Raw genomic sequence first — 26,428 nt, forward strand, 5'->3', positions numbered from 1 at the left:
ACCTCAGAACGTGACCTTATCTGGAAGTGGGGACCCTGCAGATGTGGTTACAGATGAGGTCATACTGGACAGGTGGGCCCTGACCCAACATGACCGGCCGCCTTACGAAAAGAGGAAATTTGGACACAGACACACACGGGAGAGTGGGGGGGTGGGGGGGCTGGTGTCCCCTGAGGCCCCAGAGCACCAAGGATCCAGCATCTCCCTGGAGGGGGGGAGGGAGGCGGGGACAGACTCTCCTTCCCAGCTTCAGAAGGCACCCGCCCTGCCCACACCCTGTTCCTGGACCTCCGGCCTCCAGAACTGGGTGTTCTCTCCGCCCACAGAGGACAGGGGACAGCCAATGAGCATCTCAGCCTTCCCTGTGGTCGCCTTTCTCTTTTTACCCCCTCACAAGGGGACTCAGCAGGAGGGGAGGCACCGGGAGGCGGGTGGTGGGGGGGCGGGGAGACATGGAGAAAGGCTGCTGTTTCCCAGCACCAACATCAGGCCGGGCCTCTGGGGCTGGGGTCCTTGGGGCCACCTGGTGGGCGAGGGCTCTTCAACAGGCTAGGAATCGAGAGACAGAGGTTCTGGCTGATGTGAAGGTAACGTGGTCACGATACAAATCTGTGTGAGAACGGGCTTTGGGGTGAGGGCTCTGAGCTCCCTGAAGGGCACGGGGGCTACTCTGGGGCCAAGAATAAGGCTCACAGCAAACAGAAAGGAGGGGAGGACCCCGCCTTCCAACCCAGCTGCCCTGCAGGTCAAGATGAATCTACCCAGTGTGGTCTCTCTCCTTATGGCTAAAGATCTGGGGGCAAGTGGCTTCAGTTGGCTCCTTTAAGAACAGAACCAACCCTACGACCCAGCAACTGCACTACTAGGTATTTACCCAAAGGATACAAAAATTCGGACGCAAAGGGCCACATGTGCCCCAATGTTCACAGCGGCGCCATCGACAACAGCCAAAGTAGGGGAAGAGACCACGTTTCTATCGACTGATGAACGGATAGAGGATGTGGTTTATGTATACAATGGAATATTACTCAGTCACCGAAAAGAATGACATCTTGTCATTTGCAGTGATGTGGATGGAACTAGAGTGTATTTTGCTAAGTGAAATAAGTCAGTCAGAGAAAGGGAAATAGCATATGATTCCACTCGTGGAATCTAGGAAACAAAACGAACATGGCGGAAGAGAAAGAAAAATAAAATAATATAAAAAAGGGAGGCAAAGCATAAGAGACTCTTAACAACAGAGAACAGACTGAGGGCTGACGGAGGGAGGTGGGTGGGGGATGGGCTAGACGGGTGATGGGCGTCCAGGAGGGCACTTGCTGGGATGTGCACTGGGTGTTGTATGTGAGTGATCAACCGCTAAGCTCCGCCCCCGAAACCAATACCACAGTAACTAACTAGAACTTAGATAAAAATTTGGAAGAGAAACAAAGATTCAGCTGCCTTCCTTGGGAAAGATGTAACCAACGACCCCAACTACAGTTTCTTCATGTTCAGTGTGGACGTCGCATGTTGTGAAGACTCCCAAGGGAAGGATGATAGCTCCTGGAAAACTGCATGATGATCCCCTTTAGACATGATCCGGAGGGCAGTCTTTGGCCACAGACGGCTGGCTTCCATGCCTCCGTGGGCTCCAAAGGGCCCGTATCTTCTAACGCACGATTATCTATACGCTAAATACGCCCATCTTTCTCGCTCGTCAATTATTTAAACTAAATAATAAAATAGGGGCGCCTGGGGGGCTCAGTCGGTGAAGCGTCCAACTTCAGCTCAGGTCACGATCTCACAGTTCGTGAGTTCGAGCCCCGTGTCGGGCTCTGTGCGGACAGCTCGGAGCCTGGAGCCTGTTTCGGATTCTGTGTCTCCCTCTCTCTCTCTGCCCCTCCCCTGTCCATGCTCTGTCTCTGTCTCAAAAATAAATAAAACATTAAAAAAATTTTTTTAAACTAAATGATAAAGTAATATTTGGGGTTAGAGAACTATGATTTTTGTATAATTACATGCTAAGACAAAAAATAGACTATTTCGAAAATGATATCCCTCTTCCAGAACAAAGGGAGAACACAGCCCCTCCCCGTGTCGCATTCACCCGGGTCACTGTGACAAATGCTCTCTGGCAAATGCAATGGTATCCGAAAGGAGACTGGCTTCCAGAAAGAATTCTCCAGCATCTACAGGAGACGGGTCGGAATCACATTGTGTGTCTCAGCGAGCGGACGTGCCCCGCGTTTTTGTCTCTCTGTTTTGAGCCTGGTCTCCCCCGGGGAGAGGTCGGGCAGGCTAAGACTCACAGCCAGGCTCCCTCGGGCGTGTCCGAGAGGGCAGCTGTGCGGGAGAGGAGGTGCGACCCCGGCCCCCTTAGGAAGTGTGTGATTTCCGCACGTGCCCCGTGCACCCGACAGTGACGAGGCAGAGACTGGACAGATCTGTGCGGCACAGACTTGGTCTTGAAAGAAGAGTTTCAGCCATCAGCACAATTACTGTTGGAGCACTGCATAGAGAGTCCTCTGGGGGCAACTGGGTCGGACCCCCTCTTCTTCGTGACTGGAGAGGCCCTGCTCTCTTTCTGGTTCAAATTCAGGACGAGGTAAGTCACCCGAATGCTGTCCTGTCGTGGAAGGCAGACATTCAATCTTCCTTTTTTTTTGCAACGATCTCAGGAAAATGTTTAACTGTATCTTTTAAACGCATCCCATAAAATGACTTTTTTTTCTGCTTTTTTGCCAGAGCTAGGTTACCGGTCCTTGTGCATCGGACAACCTTGCTCTGCCCTGTCCCACAGCCAGGCGGCGGAGAAAGAAAAGGGTCCAATCAGGGGGAAGCAACGTGGCCAAGAGGTTGCGACACGGGCTCCGCCACGGGTCTCTGTGCGCCGACGATCTCTGCCTTCTCACAGATCTGTCGGACACGTTACAGTGTGTGCTGTGGGTCGGGCACTACTCTGGCCCTTCCAGTCCATCCGACCACACTGGAGATAGTTACTGCCATCATGCTCCGTTCCCAGAGAGGGAAACCGGTCCGGAGAGGATGCGGTCCCGGCCCTCTGCCCCTGTGCCTGGTGCTGCCACCCGGGGCTCCTCAGGAGCTCCCCTTCTCTAGGCTCACCCCTGCCATTCTCCACGTTTCAGAAAGCCTGGATTACATACTGTAGAGTTCCTCTCCTTCGTAACTAACGGGTCCCTAAGATCTGCCCAAGAGGAATGAGAAATGCGGGGGGGCAGGCCAGGCACAGGGCCTCCCTCAAGTCCGCTCACCCTTTCCTGAATACCTCCTCAGTTGACCTTGAGGCTGGCAAATAAGACAACCATTCCCAATCCCCTATTCCTTGTATCCTGATACTTGTCTTCCTACCTTCCTTTTAGCTAGAAGTGCCATGTGACGGTTCCTTGTCCACAAGAAGCACAGGGAAGTCCCAAGGTTTGGGGAAAGCTTTGCCTTCCTGATAAAAGGGACAGAGGCAGCTTTTTTTTATCCATTTCCTCCCTTCAACTGAATGTGACGCCTGGGGCTGTGGCGGCCACTTTGTGACCACAAGGCACCACTCACGAGGATGGAAAAACAATGCACTAGGGACAGTAAACCTAGAAGACGGGTAGATCTGGGCTTTCGCTAACCAGCTGCCGAGCCAATGCTTACAACCCGTTACTGCCACGTGAGTCGTTACTTCGAGAAAAACAAACGGCAGTGTGAAAAACGACAGTTAAACAACTGTAAGTGACTCAGGCGTTCTGTGAATACCCTCCTTTCCCTACCGGGAAGCACTGCTGTGAGGATTTCAATGAGATAATAATTCTCTTAGGGCAGTGCCCCATGCACACCACTGTCCTCCCCGGGAGGGCCGAGGACCCAGAAGAGGAGTGAGCTGGGCAGAGGAGTGCTTGAGCTGCCCCCAGCCTGCCTCCGGGCTGTGCGGAGAGGCTGTGCCCACGCCGGTCAGGGTAGAGCACTCGGGAAGGAGACACAGAATCAGAATAGAGGTGTGCCCAGGTGTCAGGACCAGGCATCTGAAGACGGGCAGAACAACACAGGGGCTCTGACCGGGTGGGCTCGGGGGGCCCAGAAATGAGTGGAAATGGCCGGCGAGATGTTTATGTGTGCCCCAGACTCTGAGGCAGGTGCGTTCTGCGGGGTAAGACGGGCCAGGCTGCAGCGCAGGTTGGCTTTGGACGGGGAAGGATTCCTTCTGGGTCACGCGCACACGGACGGAGACGTTCAGGGGAGGTAAGCAATTGATTCATGATCAGGAAAGTCAGATCAGAAACAGGCAAACGGTCACGATCTTTGTGCGATGCTCAGGGATGAACTGGAGGGAGTGAACACACCCAACGGAGGGACGCATTTACTGTTTGCTTCTAGGTCTTAAAACACCTCTCGCAATTACCAGGTGCTGCCTACCTCCTCCCCAGAGGCCACGGGGACGGATGTGAGCGTCTGCTCTCTCGCGGAGGCGCCCGGGCCAGGCCACACGGGGTTTGGCAAAATTGCAACGAGACAGCAGTTCCAGGACGAAGGGTCAGACGCGGGCCCTCGACTCCCCATCTGCGTTCCTGGGGCTGCATTCTCCCGCTGCCTCCGTGGCCCTCACCCACAGGGCAGGGTGGCTCCACGGTGACGTGAGGGCCTTGTCTGCAGCAGCCCCGTGCCGTGTAGGGGAGACCGCCAAGGCGGAGAGAGAGGCAAGCCTTTCCCGCCCTCCCGAGCCTGCCTGTGCAGGCACACGCGGCCGGGGAGCGGGCAAGCCCGGTTCCTAACGGAAGGGCCTGGTGCAGGCGTCGCTGCATGGCTCAGAATCGAGGGCCCCGGCCTTGCCTCGGTCAGAGCCAGGACAAGGAGGGGTCCTGACGATTCTTGGCCAGAGTCTTTAGGTCCCGTCTGGGACTTCACTGCCCGAAACAAGGTGGAGGAGATTCTGTTTAGCCCTGGAGGGTTCCTCCGGATCACGAGCTGGACGCACAGACACCACGACAGCCCCTGATTGTCAGCGCAGTGTAAAACCCACCGTGGAGGCCGGGGTGCGCCCCATCCTGGACCTCAAGGCTCCCTGCCCTGCCCACTGGCACCTGGTGGCTCAGTGGCCAGAGCTGCTCTCCGGGGAGGGCCTCGGCCTTGCCTCCAGGGAAGTGCCTGTGGCCCAGTGAGCAGGCCCCGCCTTTAGGGTCCGGCCTCTGGGCCCCTATTTGGTGCAGCCCCTAAGAGGTGCACAGTTATCACGCTGGCTGGTTTGAGTCAAAGTCATCCGACCACAGCCGTTTAACAGACACCATCCCGCGGCTTGTGCAAGGTGGGTGTTCGGGGCCGGGGCTCACGTGGGTCTCCCCACACCCCCTTGCAGAGGCCGCCTCTGCTGTTAACTGGGTACGGGCTCCACCATGGGATGCCTTTGGACTCTGTAGCAGCTCATCTCTGCAACTAGATAGATGCTGGGCATCTCTCTAGCCGGGTTTACAGAACCAGGGTCTCACCGGGGGGCTGTGCCCAGGGTCAAGGCTAGAGACGGTTGTACTTGCTACGGCAGGGGGAGGGAGGCATCCAGGGAGGGGCCGGGGATGCCGCTGAACATCCTGCAGTGCAAGATGGTCCTCCACGAGAGAGAATTACCCAGTTGAGAGGTCACTGGTGCCATCGCGGGGACACCTGGGGACAGCATACCCCATTTAAACGGCTGCCCTGTAGGTCTGGGACGACGTGCCGTAATTTACTTGACGGTGCCCTTACTGTTGGACATATGCCTTATTTCTAGGTCGTTGCTAAACAAGCATTTTTTATACATGCAGCTTACAGGCTGGATGGACTTCTAGAAGTAACATCTCCTGATAGAGCAACATAAACGGTTTAAAACGTTGGTGGGTTTTGCCGAGTGTTAATACGTCGTTCCATCACCTCTGTGGACAGCAGGGCCTGGCGCTATGCGGGCACCAGGACGGGGCCTGCTCGTGTCCTTGCTCTCCAGCTCCCCCCATAGTGGGCACCGTGCCGGGCACCTCCTCCCGCCCGACGGCCCCACCGCACTGCTGACCGCTGACCACGCGTCACTACGCTCAGCACGCACGCAGGTGCCCGTGACAACGAGGGATGGAAAGCGGCAAGCGGGCAAAGAGGATTCGGCAGCTGTGTTTTCTCGCGGGAGTCCTAGGCAACCCGTGCCGTCTGCAGGAGGAGGAGTCCACCGAGAGGCAGCCGGGGGAAACCTTTCGCGGAGAGAGATTCTGAAAGTGGATTAGCGCTTGGCGAACATTCACGTAAATCTCGAGTTTCACACACGTTAGGATGTATTAACTTAAGGGGGACTGGACAAGAGGCAGCTTTCAGCCGTCCTGTGCTAGGTTTGCGGGGCTCTAAACGTAAAACGAGTAGAAACAAGTTCCACCCCTTTGTGCAGAAACAGTGCCTTTTGGGAAATAGCTAATAACCCTTGGCCAGAGACTGTGTCTTCGAAGTCCTTGTAGTTTGGACACGAGAGGGCATTTGCACACCCGACTCAGGCCCCTTGCTCTCAGTGAACCTGGCAAAACGTGCAGGCAGGCAGTAGAGGTGGGCGGGCGGGTGGCCCTTGCGGTCCCGGGGCGCATGCGGGCTCTTACCCAGACGGTTGCACGGGTTCCGTTTGAAGAGGGCTCTCAGCAGGCTCTGGGCTTCGGTGCTGAGGAACTGTGGCATGCCCAGCTTGGCTCTGAAAACGGAGTTGTAGTTTAGGATGAGAAGGACGGCCAGAGTTTTCTCCGGCACTTTGCGATCCTGCTCAGTCAGCATGAACAGATCAAACCGACGTGACCCAGAGCAGCAGCACCCAAACTCTCTGGCCTTAGGGCCCTTCTGCGCCCTAGAAGTCACGGCGGTCATCAAAGAACTTCTGTTTACGTGGGTTCGAGGAGAGAAATCTTTACCATAGCAATTGAATAATTCGCTTCAAAACTAATGCAACTAATTAAAAAGAAACACTAAGAATCCCATTAACATAAGTAACGTTTTAAATGATGTTTTACTACGTTACTACGCTACAAACCACGTTTTCCAAAATAACAACAAAAGGTTTGGCTAGAAGAGTGATATTGTTTACAGTTCGGGAATCTCTTCTGGGTGAGAGGAGAGAAAGGCAGATATGCTTATCTACCTCTGTGTTCGATCTGTTGCAGGACCAGGAAGAAAATCTGGGACTTCGCAGAGCTAGCACAAACAATCCTAAACTTTGGATGGAACCACAAAAGACCTCAAATAGCCAAAGCAATCCTGAAAAAGAAAACCAAGGCTGGAGGCATCACAATTCCAGACTTCAAGCTACATTACAAAGCTGTACTAATCAAGACAGTATGGGACGGGCACAAACACAGACACAGATCAATGGAATGGAGAACCCAGAAATAAACCCAGAAATACATAGTCAACTCATCTTCAATAAAGCAGAAAAGAATATCCAGTGGGAAACAGACGGTCTCTTCAGCAAGTGGTGCTGGGAAAACTGGGCAGCGAGATGCAGAACAATAGACCTGGACCACTTTCATAACCACACACACAAATAAACTCAAAATCGATGAGAGACCTAAATGTGAGACCCGAAACCATAAAAGTCCTAGAGAACACAGGCAGCAACATCTCTGACATCAGCCCTACCAACATTTTTCCAGGTATGTCTCCGGAGACAAGGCAAATAAAAGCAAAAATGAACTATTGGAGACACATCAAAATAAACAGCTTCTGCAGAGCGAAGGAAACGATCAACAAAACTAAAAAAAAAAAAAAAACCGACAGAATGGGAGAAGATATTTGCAGATGACGTATCGGATAAAGGGTTAGTATCCAAAATACATAAAGAACGGACACAACTCCTCATCCCAAAACCAAATAATCCAACTAAAAAATGGGCAGAAGACATGAATAGAATTTTTTCCAAAGAAGACCTTCAGATGGCCAACAGATACGTGAAAAGATGCCCCACATCACGCATCATCAGGGAAATACAGATCAAAACTACAGTGAGATACCACCTCACGCCTGTCGGAATGGCTAACATCAACAACTCAGGCAGCAACAGAGGTTGGCGAGGATACGGAGAAAGAGGAACCCTCCGGCACTGTTGGTGGGAACGCAGACTGGTGCAGCCGCTCTGGAAAACGGTGTGGAGGTTCCTCAAAAAGTTAATGTACGCTTATCAACCTACTGTGATGAAAAACATAAAATGAAAATAAAATAAAACCCAGTAATCTAATTGACCCAAATGACTGCAAAAAAAGAAAAAAAATCCAGGAAAGGAGGAGCCTGATGGGAGCCTGAGCTCTCGGTCCCCGGGGTCCCCAGAATGTGTCCTGGGAGCCATGGGACCACAGCTTGGTGTTGACTTTCAGAAATGCTCAGCCACTCCCAAGCGACGAGTCCACACACAGGATTAGCTGGAGGGAATTATTCTAGTTTTAGAGAAAGTACAGCTCGTGTTCCCCCTTCAAATTAAAAGTCACACAGGTAAGCAGTGCAAAAATAGCAGACCGCAGCCACAGATCTGTCGCCCACAACAGAGGAAGACACTGGTCAAATCCTCTCTGTGGGCTTTCCTCCACTCCTTTCTCTCCTCCCACTTATACAATGGCGCAACCGTCAAAAACTTAAGCTTTTTAGGCGCCTCCTGCTTTTATAAAAGTGTCGTGTCCACCTGCAGGGTTTGCGAGAGCGGGTCACGAGGACCAGCAGCTTTACGGCTTCTCTACGCCCTCGCGCAGCAGAGGGACATCAGTTTGGAGAGAGGGGCCACCTGTTTCCAGCCGCCTCTCTACCCCCATCCACGCTCCTGTCTTCTCCTCCTGGAGCTCTCCCTTCTGACATCGTGCTTACGCGGAGCCTGCTCATGTTTAAGGTGTCATCGCAGGGCCGGCACTGGGTTTACACGTCTTTCCGGGACGCTAAGAGCAACAGCCACTTGCACGGTAATTGATTCTTTGGGAGAACTGAACAGAAAATTGTGCATCTGTCCAGTCACGTGGGCAACGTGATTCCTTGCCAACGTGAGGCAGGAGAGCTCAGGGACCTGAACGAACGGGGTCAAGAGGCAGAGAAAGAAAGGAACCCCCGCTCTTGTGCTCTCTGGAGCCCCGAAGTCCTCTGCCCTTCCGAATCTGTACTTTGTTTCGGAAGGTCCCTGATCACCACACTCCCTGCTGCTGACACCACACGCGATTTCGCTGATGGAAAACGTTATCTGCGCTTCACCAGGGTCACTCGGGGATCCCCGTCAGCGTCTCCCCTGCAGCGAAAACACCAAGAATGCATACCACGGATGTTGCTGATGCCTACTTAACAACCCGGGCTTCCAAGACCGGAGCTCTTGCTTTGGAAGGTGCTGGGCATACTGGATAGGTCCCCAAGGGTGGGTGTTTCCTACTCACTTGAGGATGAGGGCCATGGTCTCCTTCCTGTCCTTCCCCTGGAACGGCAGCGATCCTGTGAGCATCTCGAACTGCAGAGGAACACAGAACAAGGAGGGTGAGTGTTCAGAGCGGCAGAGACCCCCAGGTGGGCAAAATGCAGCCAAAGTTCACGTGTCCTTTCAAAATCCCAATCAATCCGGCGGAGGCGCTGGCCGACACGCTTGGTGCCCATCAGAGAGCAGAGCGGCCTCACGGCGCTCGAAGTTGGGCGGGGAGGCGCACAAGCCAGCAACCCAGGACGTACCCCGGCCGTGGTAGGAGAGGCCGGCCGAGTGCCGTGGAGACGAGACACGCTGGGGAAGGGGACGGCAAGGGGATGGAGGCGGGGCCGTCCCCCTTCCGCGGGGCCGGTGGAGGACCCCGTTCCCGTCCTTCTCTGGTGGGTGCTGTGGAGGCGGCCGGGGCAGAGTGACTTCGGTCCGTTAAGAACGTCCAGTGAGAACAGCATGGCGCCAGGAATGTCTCCAACAGGGCCACGCTGAAAATAACAAGCCGACCTCTGCCGGGACGGCCTCCGGGACGGAGACAGAATCGAGGGCCCGCCTGTCCCGAGCACGGGAAAGCCCGGACTGCACGGGCTTGGAAGGGTGGCCTGGACCCGCAGGGTACGACCTGGATGAGGTGCGCACCTGCCCCCTTCTGAGAAAGAACGAGGGCAGGCGTGCCACCAAACCCTGTCCTTGAAAATGGGACGCTGAATCTGACAGAGGCTACAGTATCCGTCCCAGTCCGCGTCTTCATGTCCTTGTCAATTACACTTGAGCCTTGAACACAGGTGTGAACAGCACAGGCGCGAACACGGGTGTGAACAACACGGGTGTGGGTGACACGGGTGTGAGCACAGGTGTGAACAGAGCACCGGCGTGAACGACACAAGTGTGAACAACGCAGGCGTGGACAACATGGCTGTGAATGACACGGGTGTGAACGCCATGGGTGAGATCGACACCGCCAGGAACAACACAGGTGTGACTCATGGGTATGAGCGACACAGTTGTGAACAATATGGGTGTGAACAGCACGGGTGTGAACGACACGGGTGTGAACGACACGGGTGTGAAATAATCCACTTCCGTGCGGGTCATGTTTTGGTAAATACAGTGCTACATACACCACAGGCGTGTTTTCTCTTATGATTTTCTCTTAACAACATTTCTTCACCTTACTTTACGGTGAGGATACAGTACGTAACACATATAATGCACGAAATATGTGTCAATCTACCGCTTATGTTACTGTGAGACTTCTGGTCAACACTAAGCTATTGTTAGTTAATTTTGAGGGGAGTCGAAGTTGTATGTGGATTTTCAACTACCTTCAGAGGTCAGTGCCCCTTAGCCCTGTGCGGTTCACGGGTAAACTGTATAAGGAAACGCCTCGGGGCGGGTGTTGGTATGATCTTACTTTGCATGTCTCTGTTCCTTTAAAATTTATCCCGCGGTATCTCTCCTCCGCATTAGGAACAACTCGAGAACGACATCGGAGTAGAAAGACCAAAATAATCACCCACAATCCCATTATCCGGGGAGAGCCACAATTAATATTTGTTATTTCCGTCTGCTACTTTCTTGAAGCTGTGTTTTTTAAAAACACAGATAAGGTTTTATTTTATTTATTTATTTATTTATTTATTTTTTTTTTTTTTTAGGATCATATTTGTGTTTTATTTTTTTTTTTTCTTTTTTTTTTTTTTTTTTTTTTTTATTTTATTTTATTTTTTTAATATATGAAATTTACTGTCAAATTGGTTTCCATACAACACCCAGTGCTCATCCCAAAAGGTGCCCTCCTCAATACCCATCACCCACCCTGCCCTCCCTCCCACCCTGCCCTCCCTCCCACCCCCCATCAACCCTCAGTTTGTTCTCAGTTTTTAACAGTCTCTTATGCTTTGGCTCTCTCCCACTCTAACCTCTTTTTTTTTTTTTTTTTTTTTTTCCTTCCCCTCCCCCATGGGTTTCTGTTATGTTTCTCAGGATCCACATAAGAGTGAAACCATATGGTATCTGTCTTTCTCTGTATGGCTTATTTCACTTAGCATCACACTCTCCAGTTCCATCCATGTTGCTACAAAAGGCCATATTTCATTCTTTCTCATTGCCACGTAGTATTCCATTGTGTATATAAACCACAATTTCTTTATCCATTCATCAGTTGATGGACATTTAGGCTCTTTCCATAATTTGGCTATTGTTGAGAGTGCCGCTATAAACATTGGGGTACAGGTGCCCCTATGCATCAGTACTCCTGTATCCCTTGGATAAATTCCTAGCAGTGCTATTGCTGGGTCATAGGGTAGGTCTATTTTTAATTTTCTGAGGAACCTCCACACTGCTTTCCAGAGCGGCTGCACCAATTTGCATTCCCACCAACAGTGCAAGAGGGTTCCTGTTTCTCCACATCCTCTCCAGCATCTATAGTCTCCTGATTTCTTCATTTTGGCCACTCTGACTGGCGTGAGGTGGTATCTGAGTGTGGTTTTGATTTGTATTTCCCTGATAAGGAGCGACGTTGAACATCTTTTCATGTGCCTGTTGGCCATCCGGATGTCTTCTTTAGAGAAGTGTCTATTCATGTTTTCTGCCCATTTCTTCACTGGGTTATTTGTTTTTCGGGTGTGGAGTTTGATGAGCTCTTTATAGATTTTGGATACTAGCCCTTTGTCCGATGTGTCATTTGCAAATATCTTTTCCCATTCCGTTGGTTGCCTTTTAGTTTTGTTGGTTGTTTCCTTTGCTGTGCAGAAGCTTTTTATCTTCATAAGGTCCCAGTAATTCACTTTTGCTTTTAATTCCCTTGCCTTTGGGGATGTGCCGAGTAAGAGATTGCTACGGCTGAGGTCAGAGAGGTCTTTTCCTGCTTTCTCCTCTAAGGTTTTGATGGTTTCCTGTCTCACATTCAGGTCCTTTATCCATTTTGAGTTTATTTTTGTGAATGGTGTGAGAAAGTGGTCTAGTTTCAACCTTCTGCATGTTGCTGTCCAGTTCTCCCAGCACCATTTGTTAAAGAGACTGTCTTTTTTCCATTGGATGTTCTTTCCTGCTTTGTCAAAGATGAGTTGGCCATACGTTTGTGGGTCTAGTTCTGGGGTTTCTATTCTATTCCATTGGTCTATGTGTCTGTTTTTATGCCAATACCATGCTGTCTTGATGATGACAGCTTTGTAGTAGAGGCTAAAGTCTGGGATTGTGATGCCTCCTGCTTTGGTCTTCTTCTTCAAAATTACTTTGGCTATTCGGGGCCTTTTGTGGTTCCATATGAATTTTAGGATTGCTTGTTCTAGTTTCGAGAAGAATGCTGGTGCAATTTTGATTGGGATTGCATTGAATGTGTAGATAGCTTTGGGTAGTATTGACATTTTGACAATATTTATTCTTCCAATCCATGAGCAGGGAATGTCTTTCCATTTCTTTATATCTTCTTCAATTACCTGCATAAGCTTTCTATAGTTTTCAGCATACAGATCTTTTACATCTTTGGTTAGATTTATTCCTAGGTATTTTATGCTTCTTGGTGCAATTGTGAATGGGATCAGTTTCTTCATTTGTCTTTCTGTTGCTTCATTGTTAGTGTATAAGAATGCAACTGATTTCTGCACATTGATTTTGTATCCTGCAACTTTGCTGAATTCATGTATTAGTTCTAGCAGACTTTTGGTGGAGTCTATCGGATTTTCCATGTATAATATCATGTCATCTGCAAAAAGCGAAAGCTTGACTTCATCTTTGCCAATTTTGATGCCTTTGATTTCCTTTTGTTGTCTGATTGCTGATGCTAGAACTTCCAGCACTATATTAAATAGCAGCGGTGACAGTGGGCATCCCTGTCGTGTTCCTGATCTCAGGGAAAAAGCTCTCAGTTTTTCCCCGTTGAGGATGATGTTAGCTGTGGGCTTTTCATAAATGGCCTTTATGATCTTTAAGTATGTTCCTTCTATCCCGACTTTCTCAAGGGTTTTTATTAAGAAAGGGTGCTGGATTTTGTCAAAGGCCTTTTCTGCATCGATTGACAGGATCATATGGTTCTTCTCTTTTTTTTTGTTAATGTGATGTATCACGTTGATCGATTTGCGAATGTTGAACCAGCCCTGCATCCCAGGAATGAATCCCACCTGATCATGGTGAATAATTCTTTTTATATGCTGTTGAATTCGATTTGCTAGTATCTTATTAAGAATTTTTGCATCCATATTCATCAGGGATATTGGCCTGTAGTTCTCTTTTTTTACTGGGTCTCTGTCTGGTTTAGGAATCAAAGTAATACTGGCTTCATAGAATGAGTCTGGAAGTTTTCCTTCCCTTTCTATTTCTTGGAATAGCTTGAGAAGGATAGGTATTATCTCTGCTTTAAATGTCTGGTAGAACTCCCCTGGGAAGCCATCTGGTCCTGGACTCTTATTTGTTGGGAGATTTTTGATAACCGATTCAATTTCTTCGCTGGTTATGGGTCTGTTCAAGCTTTCTATTTCCTCCTGATTGAGTTTTGGAAGAGTGTGGGTGTTTAGAAATTTGTCCATTTCTTCCAGGTTGTCCAATTTGCTGGCATATAATTTTTCATAGTATTCCCTGATAATTGTTTGTATCTCTGAGGGATTGGTTGTAATCATTCCATTTTCATTCATGATTTTATCTATTTGGGTCATCTCCCTTTTCTTTTTGAGAAGCCTGGCTAGAGGTTTGTCAATTTTGTTTATTTTTTCAAAAAACCAACTCTTGGTTTCGTTGATCTGCTCTACAGTTTTTTTAGATTCTATATTGTTTATTTCTGCCCTGATCTTTATTATTTCTCTTCTTCTGCTGGGTTTAGGCTGCCTTTGCTGTTCTGCTTCTATTTCCTTTAGGTGTGCTGTTAGATTTTGTATTTGGGATTTTTCTTGTTTCTTGAGATAGGCCTGGATTGCAATGTATTTTCCTCTCAGGACTGCCTTCGCTGCATCCCAAAGCGTTTGGATTGTTGTATTTTCATTTTCGTTTGTTTCCATATATGTTTTAATTTCTTCTCTAATTGCCTGGTTGACCCACTCATTCGTTAGTAGGGTGTTCTTTAACCTCCATGCTTTTGGAGGTTTTCCAGACTTTTTCCTGTGGTTGATTTCAAGCTTCATAGCATTGTGGTCTGAAAGTATGCATGGTATAATTTCAATTCTTGTAAACTTATGAAGGGCTGTTTTGTGACCCAGTATATGGTCTATCTTGGAGAATGTTCCATGTGCACTCGAGAAGAAAGTATATTCTGTTGCTTTGGGATGCAGAGTTCTAAATATATCTGTCAAGTCCATCTGATCCAATGTATCATTCAGGGCCCTTGTTTCTTTATTGACTGTGTGTCTAGATGATCTATCCATTTCTGTAAGTGGGGTGTTAAAGTCCCCTGCAATGACCACATTCTTATCAATAAGGTTGCTTATGTTTATGAGTAATTGTTTTATATATCTGGGGGCTCGGGTATTTGGCGCATAGACATTTATAATAGTTAGCTCTTCCTGGTGGATAGACCCTGTGATTATTATATAATGCCCTTCTTCATCTCTTGTTACAGCCTTTAATTTAAAGTCTAGTTTGTCTGATATAAGTATGGCTACTCCAGCTTTCTTTTGGCTTCCAGGAGCATGATAAATAGTTCTCCATCCCCTCACTCTCAATCTAAAGGTGTCCTCAGATCTAAAATGAGTCTCTTGTAGACAGCAAATGGATGGGTCTTGTTTTTTTATCCATTCTGATACCCTATGTCTTTTAGTTGGCGCATTTAATCCATTTACATTCAGTGTTATTATAGAAAGATACGGGTTTAGAGTCATTGTGATGTCTGTATGTTTTATGCTTGTAGTGATGTCTCTGGTACTTTGTCTCACAGGATCCCCCTTAGGATCTCTTGTAGGGCTGGTTTCGTGGTGACAAATTCCTTCAGTTTTTGTTTGTTTGGGAAGACCTTTATCTCTCCTTCTATTCTAAATGACAGACTTGCTGGATAAAGGATTCTTGGCTGCATATTTTTCCTGTTTAGCACACTGTAGATATCGTGCCAAGCCTTTCTGGCCTGCCAAGTTTCAAAGGAGAGATCAGTCACGAGTCTTATAGGTCTCCCTTTATATGTGAGGGCACGTTTATCCCTTGCTGCTTTCAGAATTTTCTCTTTATCCTTGTATTTTGCCAGTTTCACTATGATATGTCGTGCAGAAGATCGATTCAAGTTACGTCTGAAGGGAGTTCTCTGTGCCTCTTGGATTTCAATGCCTTTTTCCTTCCCCAGTTCAGGGAAGTTCTCAGCTATAATTTGTTCAAGTACCCCTTCAGCACCCTTCCCTCTCTCTTCCTCCTCTGGGATACCAATTATGCGTACATTATTTTTTTTTAGTGTATCACTTAGTTCTCTAATTTTCCCCTCATACTCCTGGATTTTTTTATCTCTCTTTCTTTCAGCTTCCTCTTTCTCCATAACTTTATCTTCTAGTTCACCTATTCTCTCCTCTGCCTCTTCAAGCCGAGCCATCGTGGATTCCATTTTGTTTTGCAATTCGTTTAAAGCGTTTTTCAACTCCTCATGACTGTTCCTTAGTCCCTCGATCTTTGTGGCAAGAGATTCTCTGCTGTCCTGTATACTGTTTTCAAGCCCAGCGATTAATTTTATGACTATTATTCTAAATTCACTTTCTGTTATATTATTTAAATCCTTTTTGATCAGTTCATTAGCTGTTGTTATTTCCTGGAGATTCTTCTGAGGGGAATTCTTCCGTTTGGTCATTTTGGAGAGTCCCTGGCGTGGTGAGGACCTGCAGGGCACTTCCCCTGTGCTGTGGTGTATAACTGGAGTTAGTGGGCGGGGCCGCAGTCCGACCCGATGTCTGCCCCCAGCCCACTGCTGGGGCCACAGTCAGACTGGTGTGCGCCTTCTCTTCCCCTCTCCTAGGGGCGGGATTCACTGTGGGGTGGCGTGTCCCGTCTGGGCTACTCGCACACTGCCAGGCTTGTGTTGCTGGGGATCTGGCGTATTAGCTGGGGTGGGTAGGCAAGGTGCACGGGGGCTGGAGGGGCAGGCTTAGCTCGCTTCTCCTTAGGTGATCCGCTTCAGGAGGAGCCCTGTGGCAGCGGGAGGGAGTCAGATCCGCTGCCGGAGGTTTGGCTCCGCAGAAGCACAGAGTTGGGTGTTTGCGCGGAGCGAGCAAGTTCCCTGGCAGGAACTGGTTCCCTTTGGGATTTTGGCTGGGGGATGGGCGGGGGAGATGGCGCTGGCGCCTTTGTTCCCCGCCAAGCTGAGCTCTGCCGTCCGGGGGCTCAGCAGCTCTCCCTCCCTTTGTCCTCCAGCCTTCCCGCTTTCCGAGCAGAGCTGTTAACTTATGACCTCCCAGACGCTAAGTCGCGCTTGCTGTCGGAACACAGTCTGTCCGGCCCCTCCGCTTTTGCCAGCCAGACTCGGGGGCTCTGCTTGGCCGGCGAGCCGCCCCTCCGCCCCGGCTCCCTCCCGCCAGTCCGTGGAGCGCGCACCGCCTCGCCGCCCTTCCTACCCTCTTCCGTGGGCCTCTGGTCTGCGCTTGACTCCGGAGACTCCCTTCTGCTAATCCTCTGGCGGTTTTCTGTGTTCTTTAGGCAGGTGTAGGTGGAATCTAAGTGATCGGCAGGACGCGCTGTGAGCCCCGCGTCCTCCTACGCCGCCATCTTCCGGAACCTCCTCCAGATAAGGTTTTATATACCAACCTTTCCTAGAACAATATAAAGGCTTCCAATGCTTATTGGAAAATCTTCATAACATCACTTTATGTGTGGATATGCCAAAACACGTTTATTTGTTGTTGGACACTTAGAACGTTTCCAATTTCCTGCTATTATAAGTAATGCCGAAATGTACCTAAAAGCTTTCCTACCCCATGGAGTTACCCTTATGACAGCCTGCCGGGAGTGGAATTAACCAACCGAAAGCAATGAGTGTAGTTAAGGCCTTATTAATACTCTTGGTTTGCTTTTTGAAGGTAAAATCTGAAAAGAAATGTTAAGAGTTCCTTCCTGTTGAGATGTGTGAAGCATTCCTCTGTGCTAACACCTGCTGTCCCTCCCGTGTGCACTCATTCGGTGAAAACACACAGACTGCAGGCAATCAATCAATCTACAAGCCATAAAAACGGAGAGTCAGAGAGTCCAGAAGATGATCCAAAAATAGACAAATATAATTAAATGGAAGGGTAGAACGCTCTGGCAGATGAGCCATTCATCTGACAAAACTAGATGAAAGTTTATACGTTGATCGTAGAAATCAAAGTATCTCTTAAAATAGAATCCTATTAGCAAAGAAAACCCCCTTCCTATTTTGCTTCTACCCTTCTTTCTCTCTCCTTTCTTCCTTCAGGAATGAAATTCCATGGCAAGGAAAAGCCTTTGAGAACTCATTGCTACAAAATCGGGGCCCATCCCGAACATCTGTGCCTCATAGAACCCTTTATTGTGGGTCAACTAGCAACTTGCAGCATTCGCCTGGTGATTCCTTCTTTGCTTTGACTACGACCCCAGGGGGATCCACAGCCTTTGTGTTTCTCTCCCTCCTTCCCCTGTTCTTCCCCTTGCAACACAGCGGGAGGTCACGCACTATTCATGAGCATGTAACACAGCGGCAAACGTGGGTGTCCACTAAATGCTTGGTGATGAAGAAATGCTGGTGGTGGTGATCGTGATGAACCCCACACGAGTCTATTTTCCCCACTTCCAGCCCCCTTACAGGTTCCCTCTCTGTCACACGTGGAGAAAGGAGATCATTTCAGTTTTCGGTATTACTGTTCTCAACAAAGCCGCTCAGCACTTTCTCCGTATTTAAGGATCCCAGGAAATCAGGGCCTTACTGATGTGCTTTCCTGGGACATTATATGCAGTCAGAGTTTTGCTCTGGTGTTCAACAATACCGAGACCGACCAAGGTTTCCAGGGCAAACTGATATAAGCCATCATCGGCCGTGGGGTCCCACACACCAGGACACGTGCTGGTGGTTCCCCAAGAGGTCCATTCACAGGTCGGCACCAGGGCAGGCTGTGGAAATGTACAGAAGGATAAATATTTTGACGTTTCTACAGCAGTGGTTCTCAGTGGGGGAGGCTATTCCCGTAGCGGGGGGATCTCCCAATGTCTGGGGACAGGTTGATGGTCAAGCTGGGGAGGTTGGGGGTGTAGGTGCCCGTGACGTCTACTGAGTAGCAAGGAATGCTGCTTAACATCCTACGATGCATAGAACAGCCTCCACCCAAAGAACTGTCCAGCCCCAAACCTCAACAGTGCTGGGGTAGAAAGCCCTGTCTGAAGGGACGTCTGACGAGCCTCAAGAGAGTGGCCAGCCCTGCGGCACAGACACGACACCACGGAAGGCACCCAAACGATGCCGGGAGCGGCAGAATGAGAAGGTTCTCCGTAAGGGACACACTTCATAGCAGGGAACCTACAATTCAAGTTCGTTTGGCTGAACAACATTCTTAAAAAAGAAATCAAGGGCAAGTTACATCTTAATGTGAAAACGGACAAGGACAAATCCTACAATGATATGGGATATTTGGGATGGTGGCCATACCTGGGGTGGGGCAGGGCTGGCCTGGGCTCAGCAGGTGTGGTTTTTGTTTTAATTTTTTTTTTTAACGTTTATTCATTTTTTAATAAGAGAGAGAGCGTGAGTGGGGGAGGGGCAGAGACAGAAGGAGACACAGAATCCGAAGCAGGCCCCAGGCTCCAAGCTGTCAGCACAGAGCCCGACATGGGGCTCGAACCCACGGACCGTGAGATCATGACCTGAGCTGAAGTCGGATGCTTAACCGACTGAGCCACCCAGGTGCCCCTCAGCAGGGGTGTATAAGTTTGTGTGCACGTGTGTTGGAGGGCGCAGAGCACAAACTAGTCCACAACCCTCAGCACCCACTGTGCATCACCCCTGCTCTGAGCACTTGAAGGTCTACATGACCTGGTCCTTTGAGGGCAGAGGTGCAGGCGTTCATTTCCTTTCCCAGGGCAGCTCCTGAGCCCGAGCCAGCTGTATGTAGTGAACAATTTACACAGACACCTGCGTGTGAACATCTACGCACGCTCGGTGTGAGTGGCTAAGAAATGAGAGAAAAATCTAAGGGCCTCTCCCTTACGACCTCGGAGCATTCCGATGTCTACAAAGCACCCACAAAGCATAATCCCAACGTCCTCCTGAAAACGGAGTTCCAGGCTAGTGTGGAGATGTTAGCGATTTACTGTTGCCATGGAGACCACCACTACCGCTCAAGTTCTTTTCCAGCCTCAAGGACCTAACTTCAGACAATTTTGTTCGAGGACGAGGGCCTCCACCATCCATGCAGGCGTCTTCGTCCGAGCCTGGAGGGCACTTGTGGCCATCAGACGGTCTGGGGGTAGCCCCTCAGTGAGGACGTGCAGGGGACGGGCGGCGACCCCTGCAGTGTGCAGACCTTTCCTGGCGGTGCTCCCTTGGTGGTCCTACCCGCCCTTTAACGAAGCCGGTGGAGGGCACCGTATACACACGGCATGCCCTAAACCGATCTCCTCCCGAGTCCGAGCTCAGGCGCGACACCAATGCCACCCTAGACCCATCTCTCTTTGCAAGTGGGAATTTGGAAGTCGCTCCTGGTGCTGCCCAAAGGAAAACAGGCATCGTCACATCTGGCTGCAAGCTGGTTACCGCTGGGGGCTAAAGGGATTGGTGGGCAGGTCTACATGAGAACGTGGTTTTTAGAACAATTATATGATCTTAATCACTCAAGCTCTTTGAGCCTTCGTTTCCACTTCTATAAACAGAAAGAATGAGATCTTTCCCACATAACTTAATGATTTTTTTTGGTTCAGATGGGATGAGAAGGAAGGGAGGCGCCTTGTAAACTCAGTGCCATGAGACCCTGTTATCACGGTGACGCCCCCTCCCGCTTCCTGCCGCCGAGCACAACAGTCCTGGACCCGTTCGCTTCCCCGGCTGCAAAGAGCCCCTGACTGTGGAGTCTTTTCAACCCAAATGACCGGATGATCCCGCCAACTCAGTGAGAAATGCCCGGAGCCAAGCGCTCCCGGTTCCTGCTGCGTCAATGACGCCAGATGCTGCTGGAACCAGGTCTCCTCGGGAAAAGCAAAGGACCGACGTCCGTGCGATATTCTCCAAACTCCAGAGCTCTCCTAGAGCTTTGGGACGAGGAAGGGCAGGGGACCCCGGGAGGAGGTTGAGGTGAGAGCCCACAGTCACGGAGCTCCCCGAGTGTGGGCGCTGTTCTCCGTGATGGGGTCCGACGGGGCGGTGCCCAAGTGCCTGTGTTGGGGAGACACTCCCCGTGGGTATTTGCAACATGACGGATTTATAGCGGCCATGTGTCAAAGTGCCAAGAGGACCCAGACAGGGTGCCCAGAACCCTGGGCGTCGGACACAGAAGTGAGGCATGTGGTGTGGTGGCCTGGACGCACAGAAGCTGGGCTTGGGACGCACAGGCCGTGCCTCACGCCAGCCGAGAAGTCTGGTGTGCGCTGAGGGCACGGGAGCACGGAGGGCCCCCAGCGTAGTGCTGTCGGGGAGGACGGCGGAGTGATGGGGCACGAGGAAGGGAGAGGAAGGACCATCTGGGGACAGGACGCCCCAGGCTGGGCGGTGTCTGTGTATGAGCTGTGTGAACACACGAGCTAAAGAAAAGTCAAGTTTCTAGACGTAGATGTAAAAATGTCCAACTCCATGTATATCTTGGCTCACGTTAAGTTTTGCGACTAGGCAGAAGGATTTTGTGCGTGACAAATGTCTTTAATACGAAGATCACCACATCCCTTAAAACCCTCATGCTCAGCCTGTACGACTGTTAAGTACAAGGAAGCTTTGACTCTTAGTACCTGTGGGTCCTTACGTGAACCCAGTTCCGTTTCCTGATGGTGGAATTAGGGATGGGCAGAGAGGGAGGTGGCCAGGAGGGGCAGGGGCAGGAATCTGGTGGCCTCCTCTCCGTCCCCGGGTCGCACAGCCACACTGCTCGTATACATCCCAAACACTGTTTTCCCTGGTCATCCGTGGGCCTCTGGGCCAACCTGGGGACCGGCCACAAGGGACAGCGACGCGGACGGGGAGGACCCTTACCATGAGCACACCGAAGGACCACCAGTCGGCGCTCTGCGTGTGTCCCCGCCGGTTCACCACCTCGGGTGCCATGTACTCTATGGTCCCGCAGAAGGAGTAAGCTCTCTTATCGTGGTCGATGGCCTCCTTACTCAACCCGAAATCTAAAAGAGGGACAGCACAGGGCGCTGCTTCAGTCTGGGCGGCAGTCAGGACCGCGTCTGTGTGGGCTCCCGACCCGCCAGCTCCCCCGTCACGTGGGGGAATTCTGCCCGCACGTGTCACCCCTCCCGCCCGCTCTGTCCCAGCACAGAACCCTCCTTGGATGCAAGCGTCATCGTGCCCCCACACGGTAAGTTACAGAGTCTTTCAAGAATCTACAAACCCAGGAGTGCCTGCTAACAGGATCAAGGGATGGCACTTCTTGGGGACCGACAAGCAGGCCTGGGGACAGAGAAGCACGTGGCCCCTGGTCCGCTGGGATGGATGGAGGTGGTTAGCTTGAAGTAAAGGGCCGGAAGGGGTTCCAGGCACGGGCCACTGGGGAATGTGGTCCCCGGAGCTGAGGCACAAAGGGAAGATGGCATTTGCCATGGGGTGGGCGGCCACCCCTCCCCCCGACCCCCAGGAAATCCCCACGAGGGTCTCCCTTCTGGCACAGCGGGCGTGGCCACGCACTTGGTGGGCAAAGGTCGTGGGAACGTGGTTCTCAGGACGGTGGCCCTCGGTTTCAGCGTGTTTGGGAAGAAGGCCACGATCCATCATGTACTTCAGGGCCCGGTGAGGGTGGCGTGAGGTCACAGGCCGGGCAAGGAGGTCACACTACCTATGGGTGGATGTGCTTCCTCCAGCGGAACAACTTGCTTTGCACATTAGCGCCTGGGAGGGTTGTTTGTAATTGGCGCCTGGCCCAAACGTCCAATCATGACACAGGATTAGCCCCGGGTCATGAGTAATAATAATAATAATAATAATAATAATAATAATAATAATAATAACAGAAGCATGATCACTTGATCAGAGAAAGCCCAAACCCTGTAACATCATAGATACATTTGACGTGGGAGCTCAGGGCTATTCGCAAACACCGCACACAAGTGTCACGTCTATATTCTATGTGCAGTTCCTCGTTTGGCAAAGAAAACTTCTGAACTATTAAGAGAAGCTTAAACCTCCACCAAAGGCCCCATACTCTGATGACAGGACATTACAGGTGCCCTACAGCCGTGCCAGGCAAGGTCCGGTTAAACGGATAGTCAGGATCCCGTACAGAAGCTCATGAGAAATTTTAGACCTAACTTTCAACATTAACAAGCACGTAAAGATGTATAATTGATATTTACTGCCAGGGACTAGATGCACCGTGCCCGGTACTGGCACTGGGTAAAACTCCCCTGTGGGAAAACGGTGTGGGGACATGTGGCAGCGAGACTGTGTGGGGGCCACGGAGAGGGGAGGGGAGGCCTCGGGGGAAGGGTTGTGGAGGAGAGGGGGCCTCGGGGGAAAGGGGTGTGGAGAAGAGGGGCCTCGGGAGAAGGGGTGTGGAGAAGAGGGGCCTCGGGAGGAAGGGGTTTGGAGGAGAGGGGGCCTTGGGGGGAAGGGGTGCGGAGAAGAGGGGCCTTGGGAGGAAGGGGTGTGGAGGAGAGGGGGCCTTGGGGGGAAGGGGTGTGGAGAAGAGGGGCCTCGGGAGAAGGGGTGTGGAGAAGAGGGGCCTCGGGAGGAAGGGGTTTGGAGGAGAGGGGGCCTTGGGGGGAAGGGGTGCGGAGAAGAGGGGCCTTGGGAGGAAGGGGTGTGGAGGAGAGGGGGCCTTGGGGGGAAGGGGTGTGGAGAAGAGTGGGCCTCGGAGGGAAGGGGTGCGGAGAAGAGGGGGCCTCAGGGAGGAAGGGGTGCAGAGAATAGGAGGGCTCGGGGAGAAGGGGTGCGGAGAAGAGGCCTTGGGGAGGAAGGGTTGCAGACAAGAGGGGGGCTCGGGGAGAAAGGGTGCAGAGAAGAGGGAGCTCGGAGGGATAGGGTGTGGAGAAGAGGGGACCTCGGAGGAAGGGTTGTGGAGAAGAGGGTGCTTCGGGGAGAAGGGGTGTGGGGAAGAGGGGGCTTCAGGAGGAAGGGGTGAGGAGAAGAGGGGGCCCTGGGGGCAAAGTGTTGGGGTGAAGTGGGGGCCTCGGGGAGGAAGGGGTGCAGAGAAGACAGGGCCTTGTGGAGGAAGGTGTGCAGAGAAAGGGCCTCAGAGGGGAATGGGTGAGGAGAAGAGGCCTTGGGGAGGAAGGGTTTCAGACAAGAGGGGGCCTCAGGGAGAAGGGGTGTGGAGAAGAGAGTGCCTTGGGGAGAAGGGGTGAGGAGAAGAGGGTGCCTCATGGAGGAAGGGTTGTGGAGAAGAGGGGGCTTCGGGGAGAAAGGGTGCAGAGAAGAGGGGGCCTCGGAGGGAAGGGGTGAGGAAAAGAGGGGGCCTCTGGGGGGGAATGTATGCGGAGAAGAGAGTCTTGGGAGGAAGGGGTGTGGAGAAGAGGGTGCCTTGGGGAGAAGGGGTGTGGAGAAGAGGCCTCGGGGAGAAGAGGGGCTTCGGTAGAAGAGGTGCAGAGAAGAGGGGCCTTGGGGAGGAAGGGGTGTGGAGAAGAGGGGGCTTTGGGGAGAAGGGGTGCGGGGAAGAGGGGGGCTCGGGGAGAAGGGGTGCAGAGAAGAGGGAGCTCGGAGGGATAGGGTGTGAAGAGGGGGCCTCGGAGGAAGGGGTGTGGAGAAGAGGGGGCTTTGGGGAGAAGGGGTGCGGGGAAGAGGGGGCTTAGGAGGAAGGGGTGAGGAGAAGAGTGGGCCCTGGGGGCAAAGGGTTGGGGAGAAGTGGGGGCCTCGGGGAGGAAGGGGTGCAGAGAAGACGGGGCCTTGTGGAGAAAGGTGTGCAGAAAAAAGGGCCTCGGAGGGGAATGGGTGAGGAGAAGAGGCCTTGGGGAGGAAGGGTTGCAGACAAGAGGGGGCCTCAGGGAGAAGGCGTGGAGAAGAGGGTGCTTTGGGGAGAAGGGGTGAGGAGAAGAGGGGGCCTCAGGGAGGAAGGGTTGTGGAGAAGAGGGGGCCTCAGGGAGAAGGCGTGGAGAAGAGGGTGCTTTGGGGAGAAGGGGTGAGGAGAAGAGGGGGCCTCGGGGAGAAGGGGTGCAAGAAGAGGGGGTCTCAGAGGGAAGTGGTGAGGAGAAGAGGGGGCCTCGGGGGGGAAGGTATCCGGAGAAGAGGGGCCTTGGGAGGAAGGGGTGTGGAGAAGAGAGGGCCTCAGGGGGGGAGGGGTGGGGAGAAGAGGGTTCCTTGGGGAGAAGGGGTGTGGAGAAGAGGCCTCGGGGAGAAGAGGGGCCTCGAGCAGAAGAGGTGCAGAGAAGAGGGGCCTTGGGGAGGAAGGGGTGTGGAGAAGAGGGGGCCTCGGGGGGAAGGTGTGCGGATCAGAGGGGGCCTCGGGGAGAAGGGGTGTGGAGAAGAGGGGGCCTTGGCGGGGGGTGGGGGGGTGGGAAGGGGTGCGGAGAAGAGGGCTACAAATCAGCCCGGACTGAGAGTCTGCAGGGAAGGTGCTGGAAGGTTCTTCGGTCAGAAGGAGAGAGAAACGGAAGGGAGCCCGGCAAGCTCGAGAATTTCCAGATGCTGTGAGGACACACACACAGCTCACCCACATCTGTGAAAAGGCCCGCCAAATCAGAGACACACAGCAGCCGAGGTGGGCGTCAGTGGGACTTTGGGTCCAGGCCGCTCCCCCATTTACCCGGCCAGGGGGAAGTCACCGGGACACCGCTGCCCTTTACAAACCTGTGATCTTAATGTGTCCCTCTTCGTCCAGCAGGATGCTGAAAGAGAGGAGAAAGCATGCCTCACGAGCAGCCCAGCCAGGCTGGCGGGCGCGACTTTGGGTGGCAGTCAGCACACGGGCTCGCCTGCGACGCACCGACGTGGGCTTGCACAGTACGGCCTCCCCCGCCAGCAGCTTCTGCCGGGGCACGAGCGGACTCAGATCCACGGTTTGCGGTTAACCCGGCAAAAGCTGGGACCCGCAGGTCTGAGACCTTCTTAAGCCCACGGGAAGGGTCGGGAACCCTTCAGACTGTCCTGTGTGGGGAATGTGATTTTCAGGGTCCAGGATCGCCTTGGCCCGTGCAGATCCGGAGCCTCGTGCATTTCTTCTCTGGGTCAGAGGCCCCCTACTTCTTCCCGTCGCCCCTCCGTGAGCCCCACCCTGGCTCTCGTGACCACCCCAGGCTCTGGGGAGCCTGTGACACCTTGGGCCCTGGCACCGAGGAGCCCTGGGGCTCGGCAGGCTTCGCCTTGTCATAGGAGCTGGGTCCAAGCTCTTGTCACAGCGGCATCTGACATCTAGAAGCCCTGGGGTGGGGGGGGTGGGGGGAGGGGCACTGGCCTTTCTAATTCCAATTGGCCTACTAATTCCAATTGATGACAAGATCTTTCTTCCACTCTGCTATTAAATATTACTATTTTTAACTGTAAAGATCCCTTTGCCCTTTAAAAGAGAGAGAGAGAACCGGGGTGCACGCCTAACGGGCGCCCAGGGCTTGCAGCTGTGAGAGCTTGCCCGGCTCTCCCGTGGGAGGGCACTGCTCACCGGCTGGCAGAGGGGGAGTCTGGAAGGGCGGACGCAGGCCCGCAGGCACTTGAGGAGGCCCTTCTTCCGGCTGTCAGCCCTCAGGGTCCCCGGGGCTCCTAGCTTTCCCTTCCTTCTTTTGCTGTCATTAGATCCTGTCCCATCAGCTCTGGGTGGCAGGGGTACCAGCCCAGACTTAAAGAGACCAGGAAGGGGAATGGACAGAAGCCACACCGTCCCACCCTAGCACGCGGATGGACCGGAGTGCGGTGAGCCAGGCACAACGCAGGAAACGCCATGCATTCCACTTACACGGGGGTCGGGGTCGGGGGGAGCCTAGAGCAGCCAGATTCACAGGCAGAGAGTAGAAGTCGGGGTGCCAGGGGCAGGAGGGTGGTGAGGGGAGTGAGTG

General features: G+C 52.2%; 1 protein-coding gene across 3 annotated transcripts in view; it reads right to left on the reverse strand.

Annotated features, from left to right (window-relative positions):
* RPS6KA2 (ribosomal protein S6 kinase A2) overlaps positions 1 to 26,428 on the reverse strand; it is a 353,565-nt gene that overhangs the window by 46,506 nt on the left and 280,631 nt on the right. For all 3 annotated transcript variants that reach the window (XM_042940277.1, XM_042940278.1, XM_042940279.1), the window contains 4 exons: positions 25,230 to 25,267; positions 21,480 to 21,622; positions 9,372 to 9,442; positions 6,582 to 6,670 (listed from right to left, as the gene is read on the reverse strand). In XM_042940277.1, the coding sequence (XP_042796211.1) occupies positions 6,582 to 6,670; positions 9,372 to 9,442; positions 21,480 to 21,622; positions 25,230 to 25,267 (341 nt within the window). The remainder of the gene's footprint in view (positions 1 to 6,581; positions 6,671 to 9,371; positions 9,443 to 21,479; positions 21,623 to 25,229; positions 25,268 to 26,428) is intronic.

This window comes from Panthera leo, chromosome B2 (assembly GCF_018350215.1).
Source record: "Panthera leo isolate Ple1 chromosome B2, P.leo_Ple1_pat1.1, whole genome shotgun sequence".
Lineage (NCBI taxonomy): Eukaryota > Metazoa > Chordata > Mammalia > Carnivora > Felidae > Panthera > Panthera leo.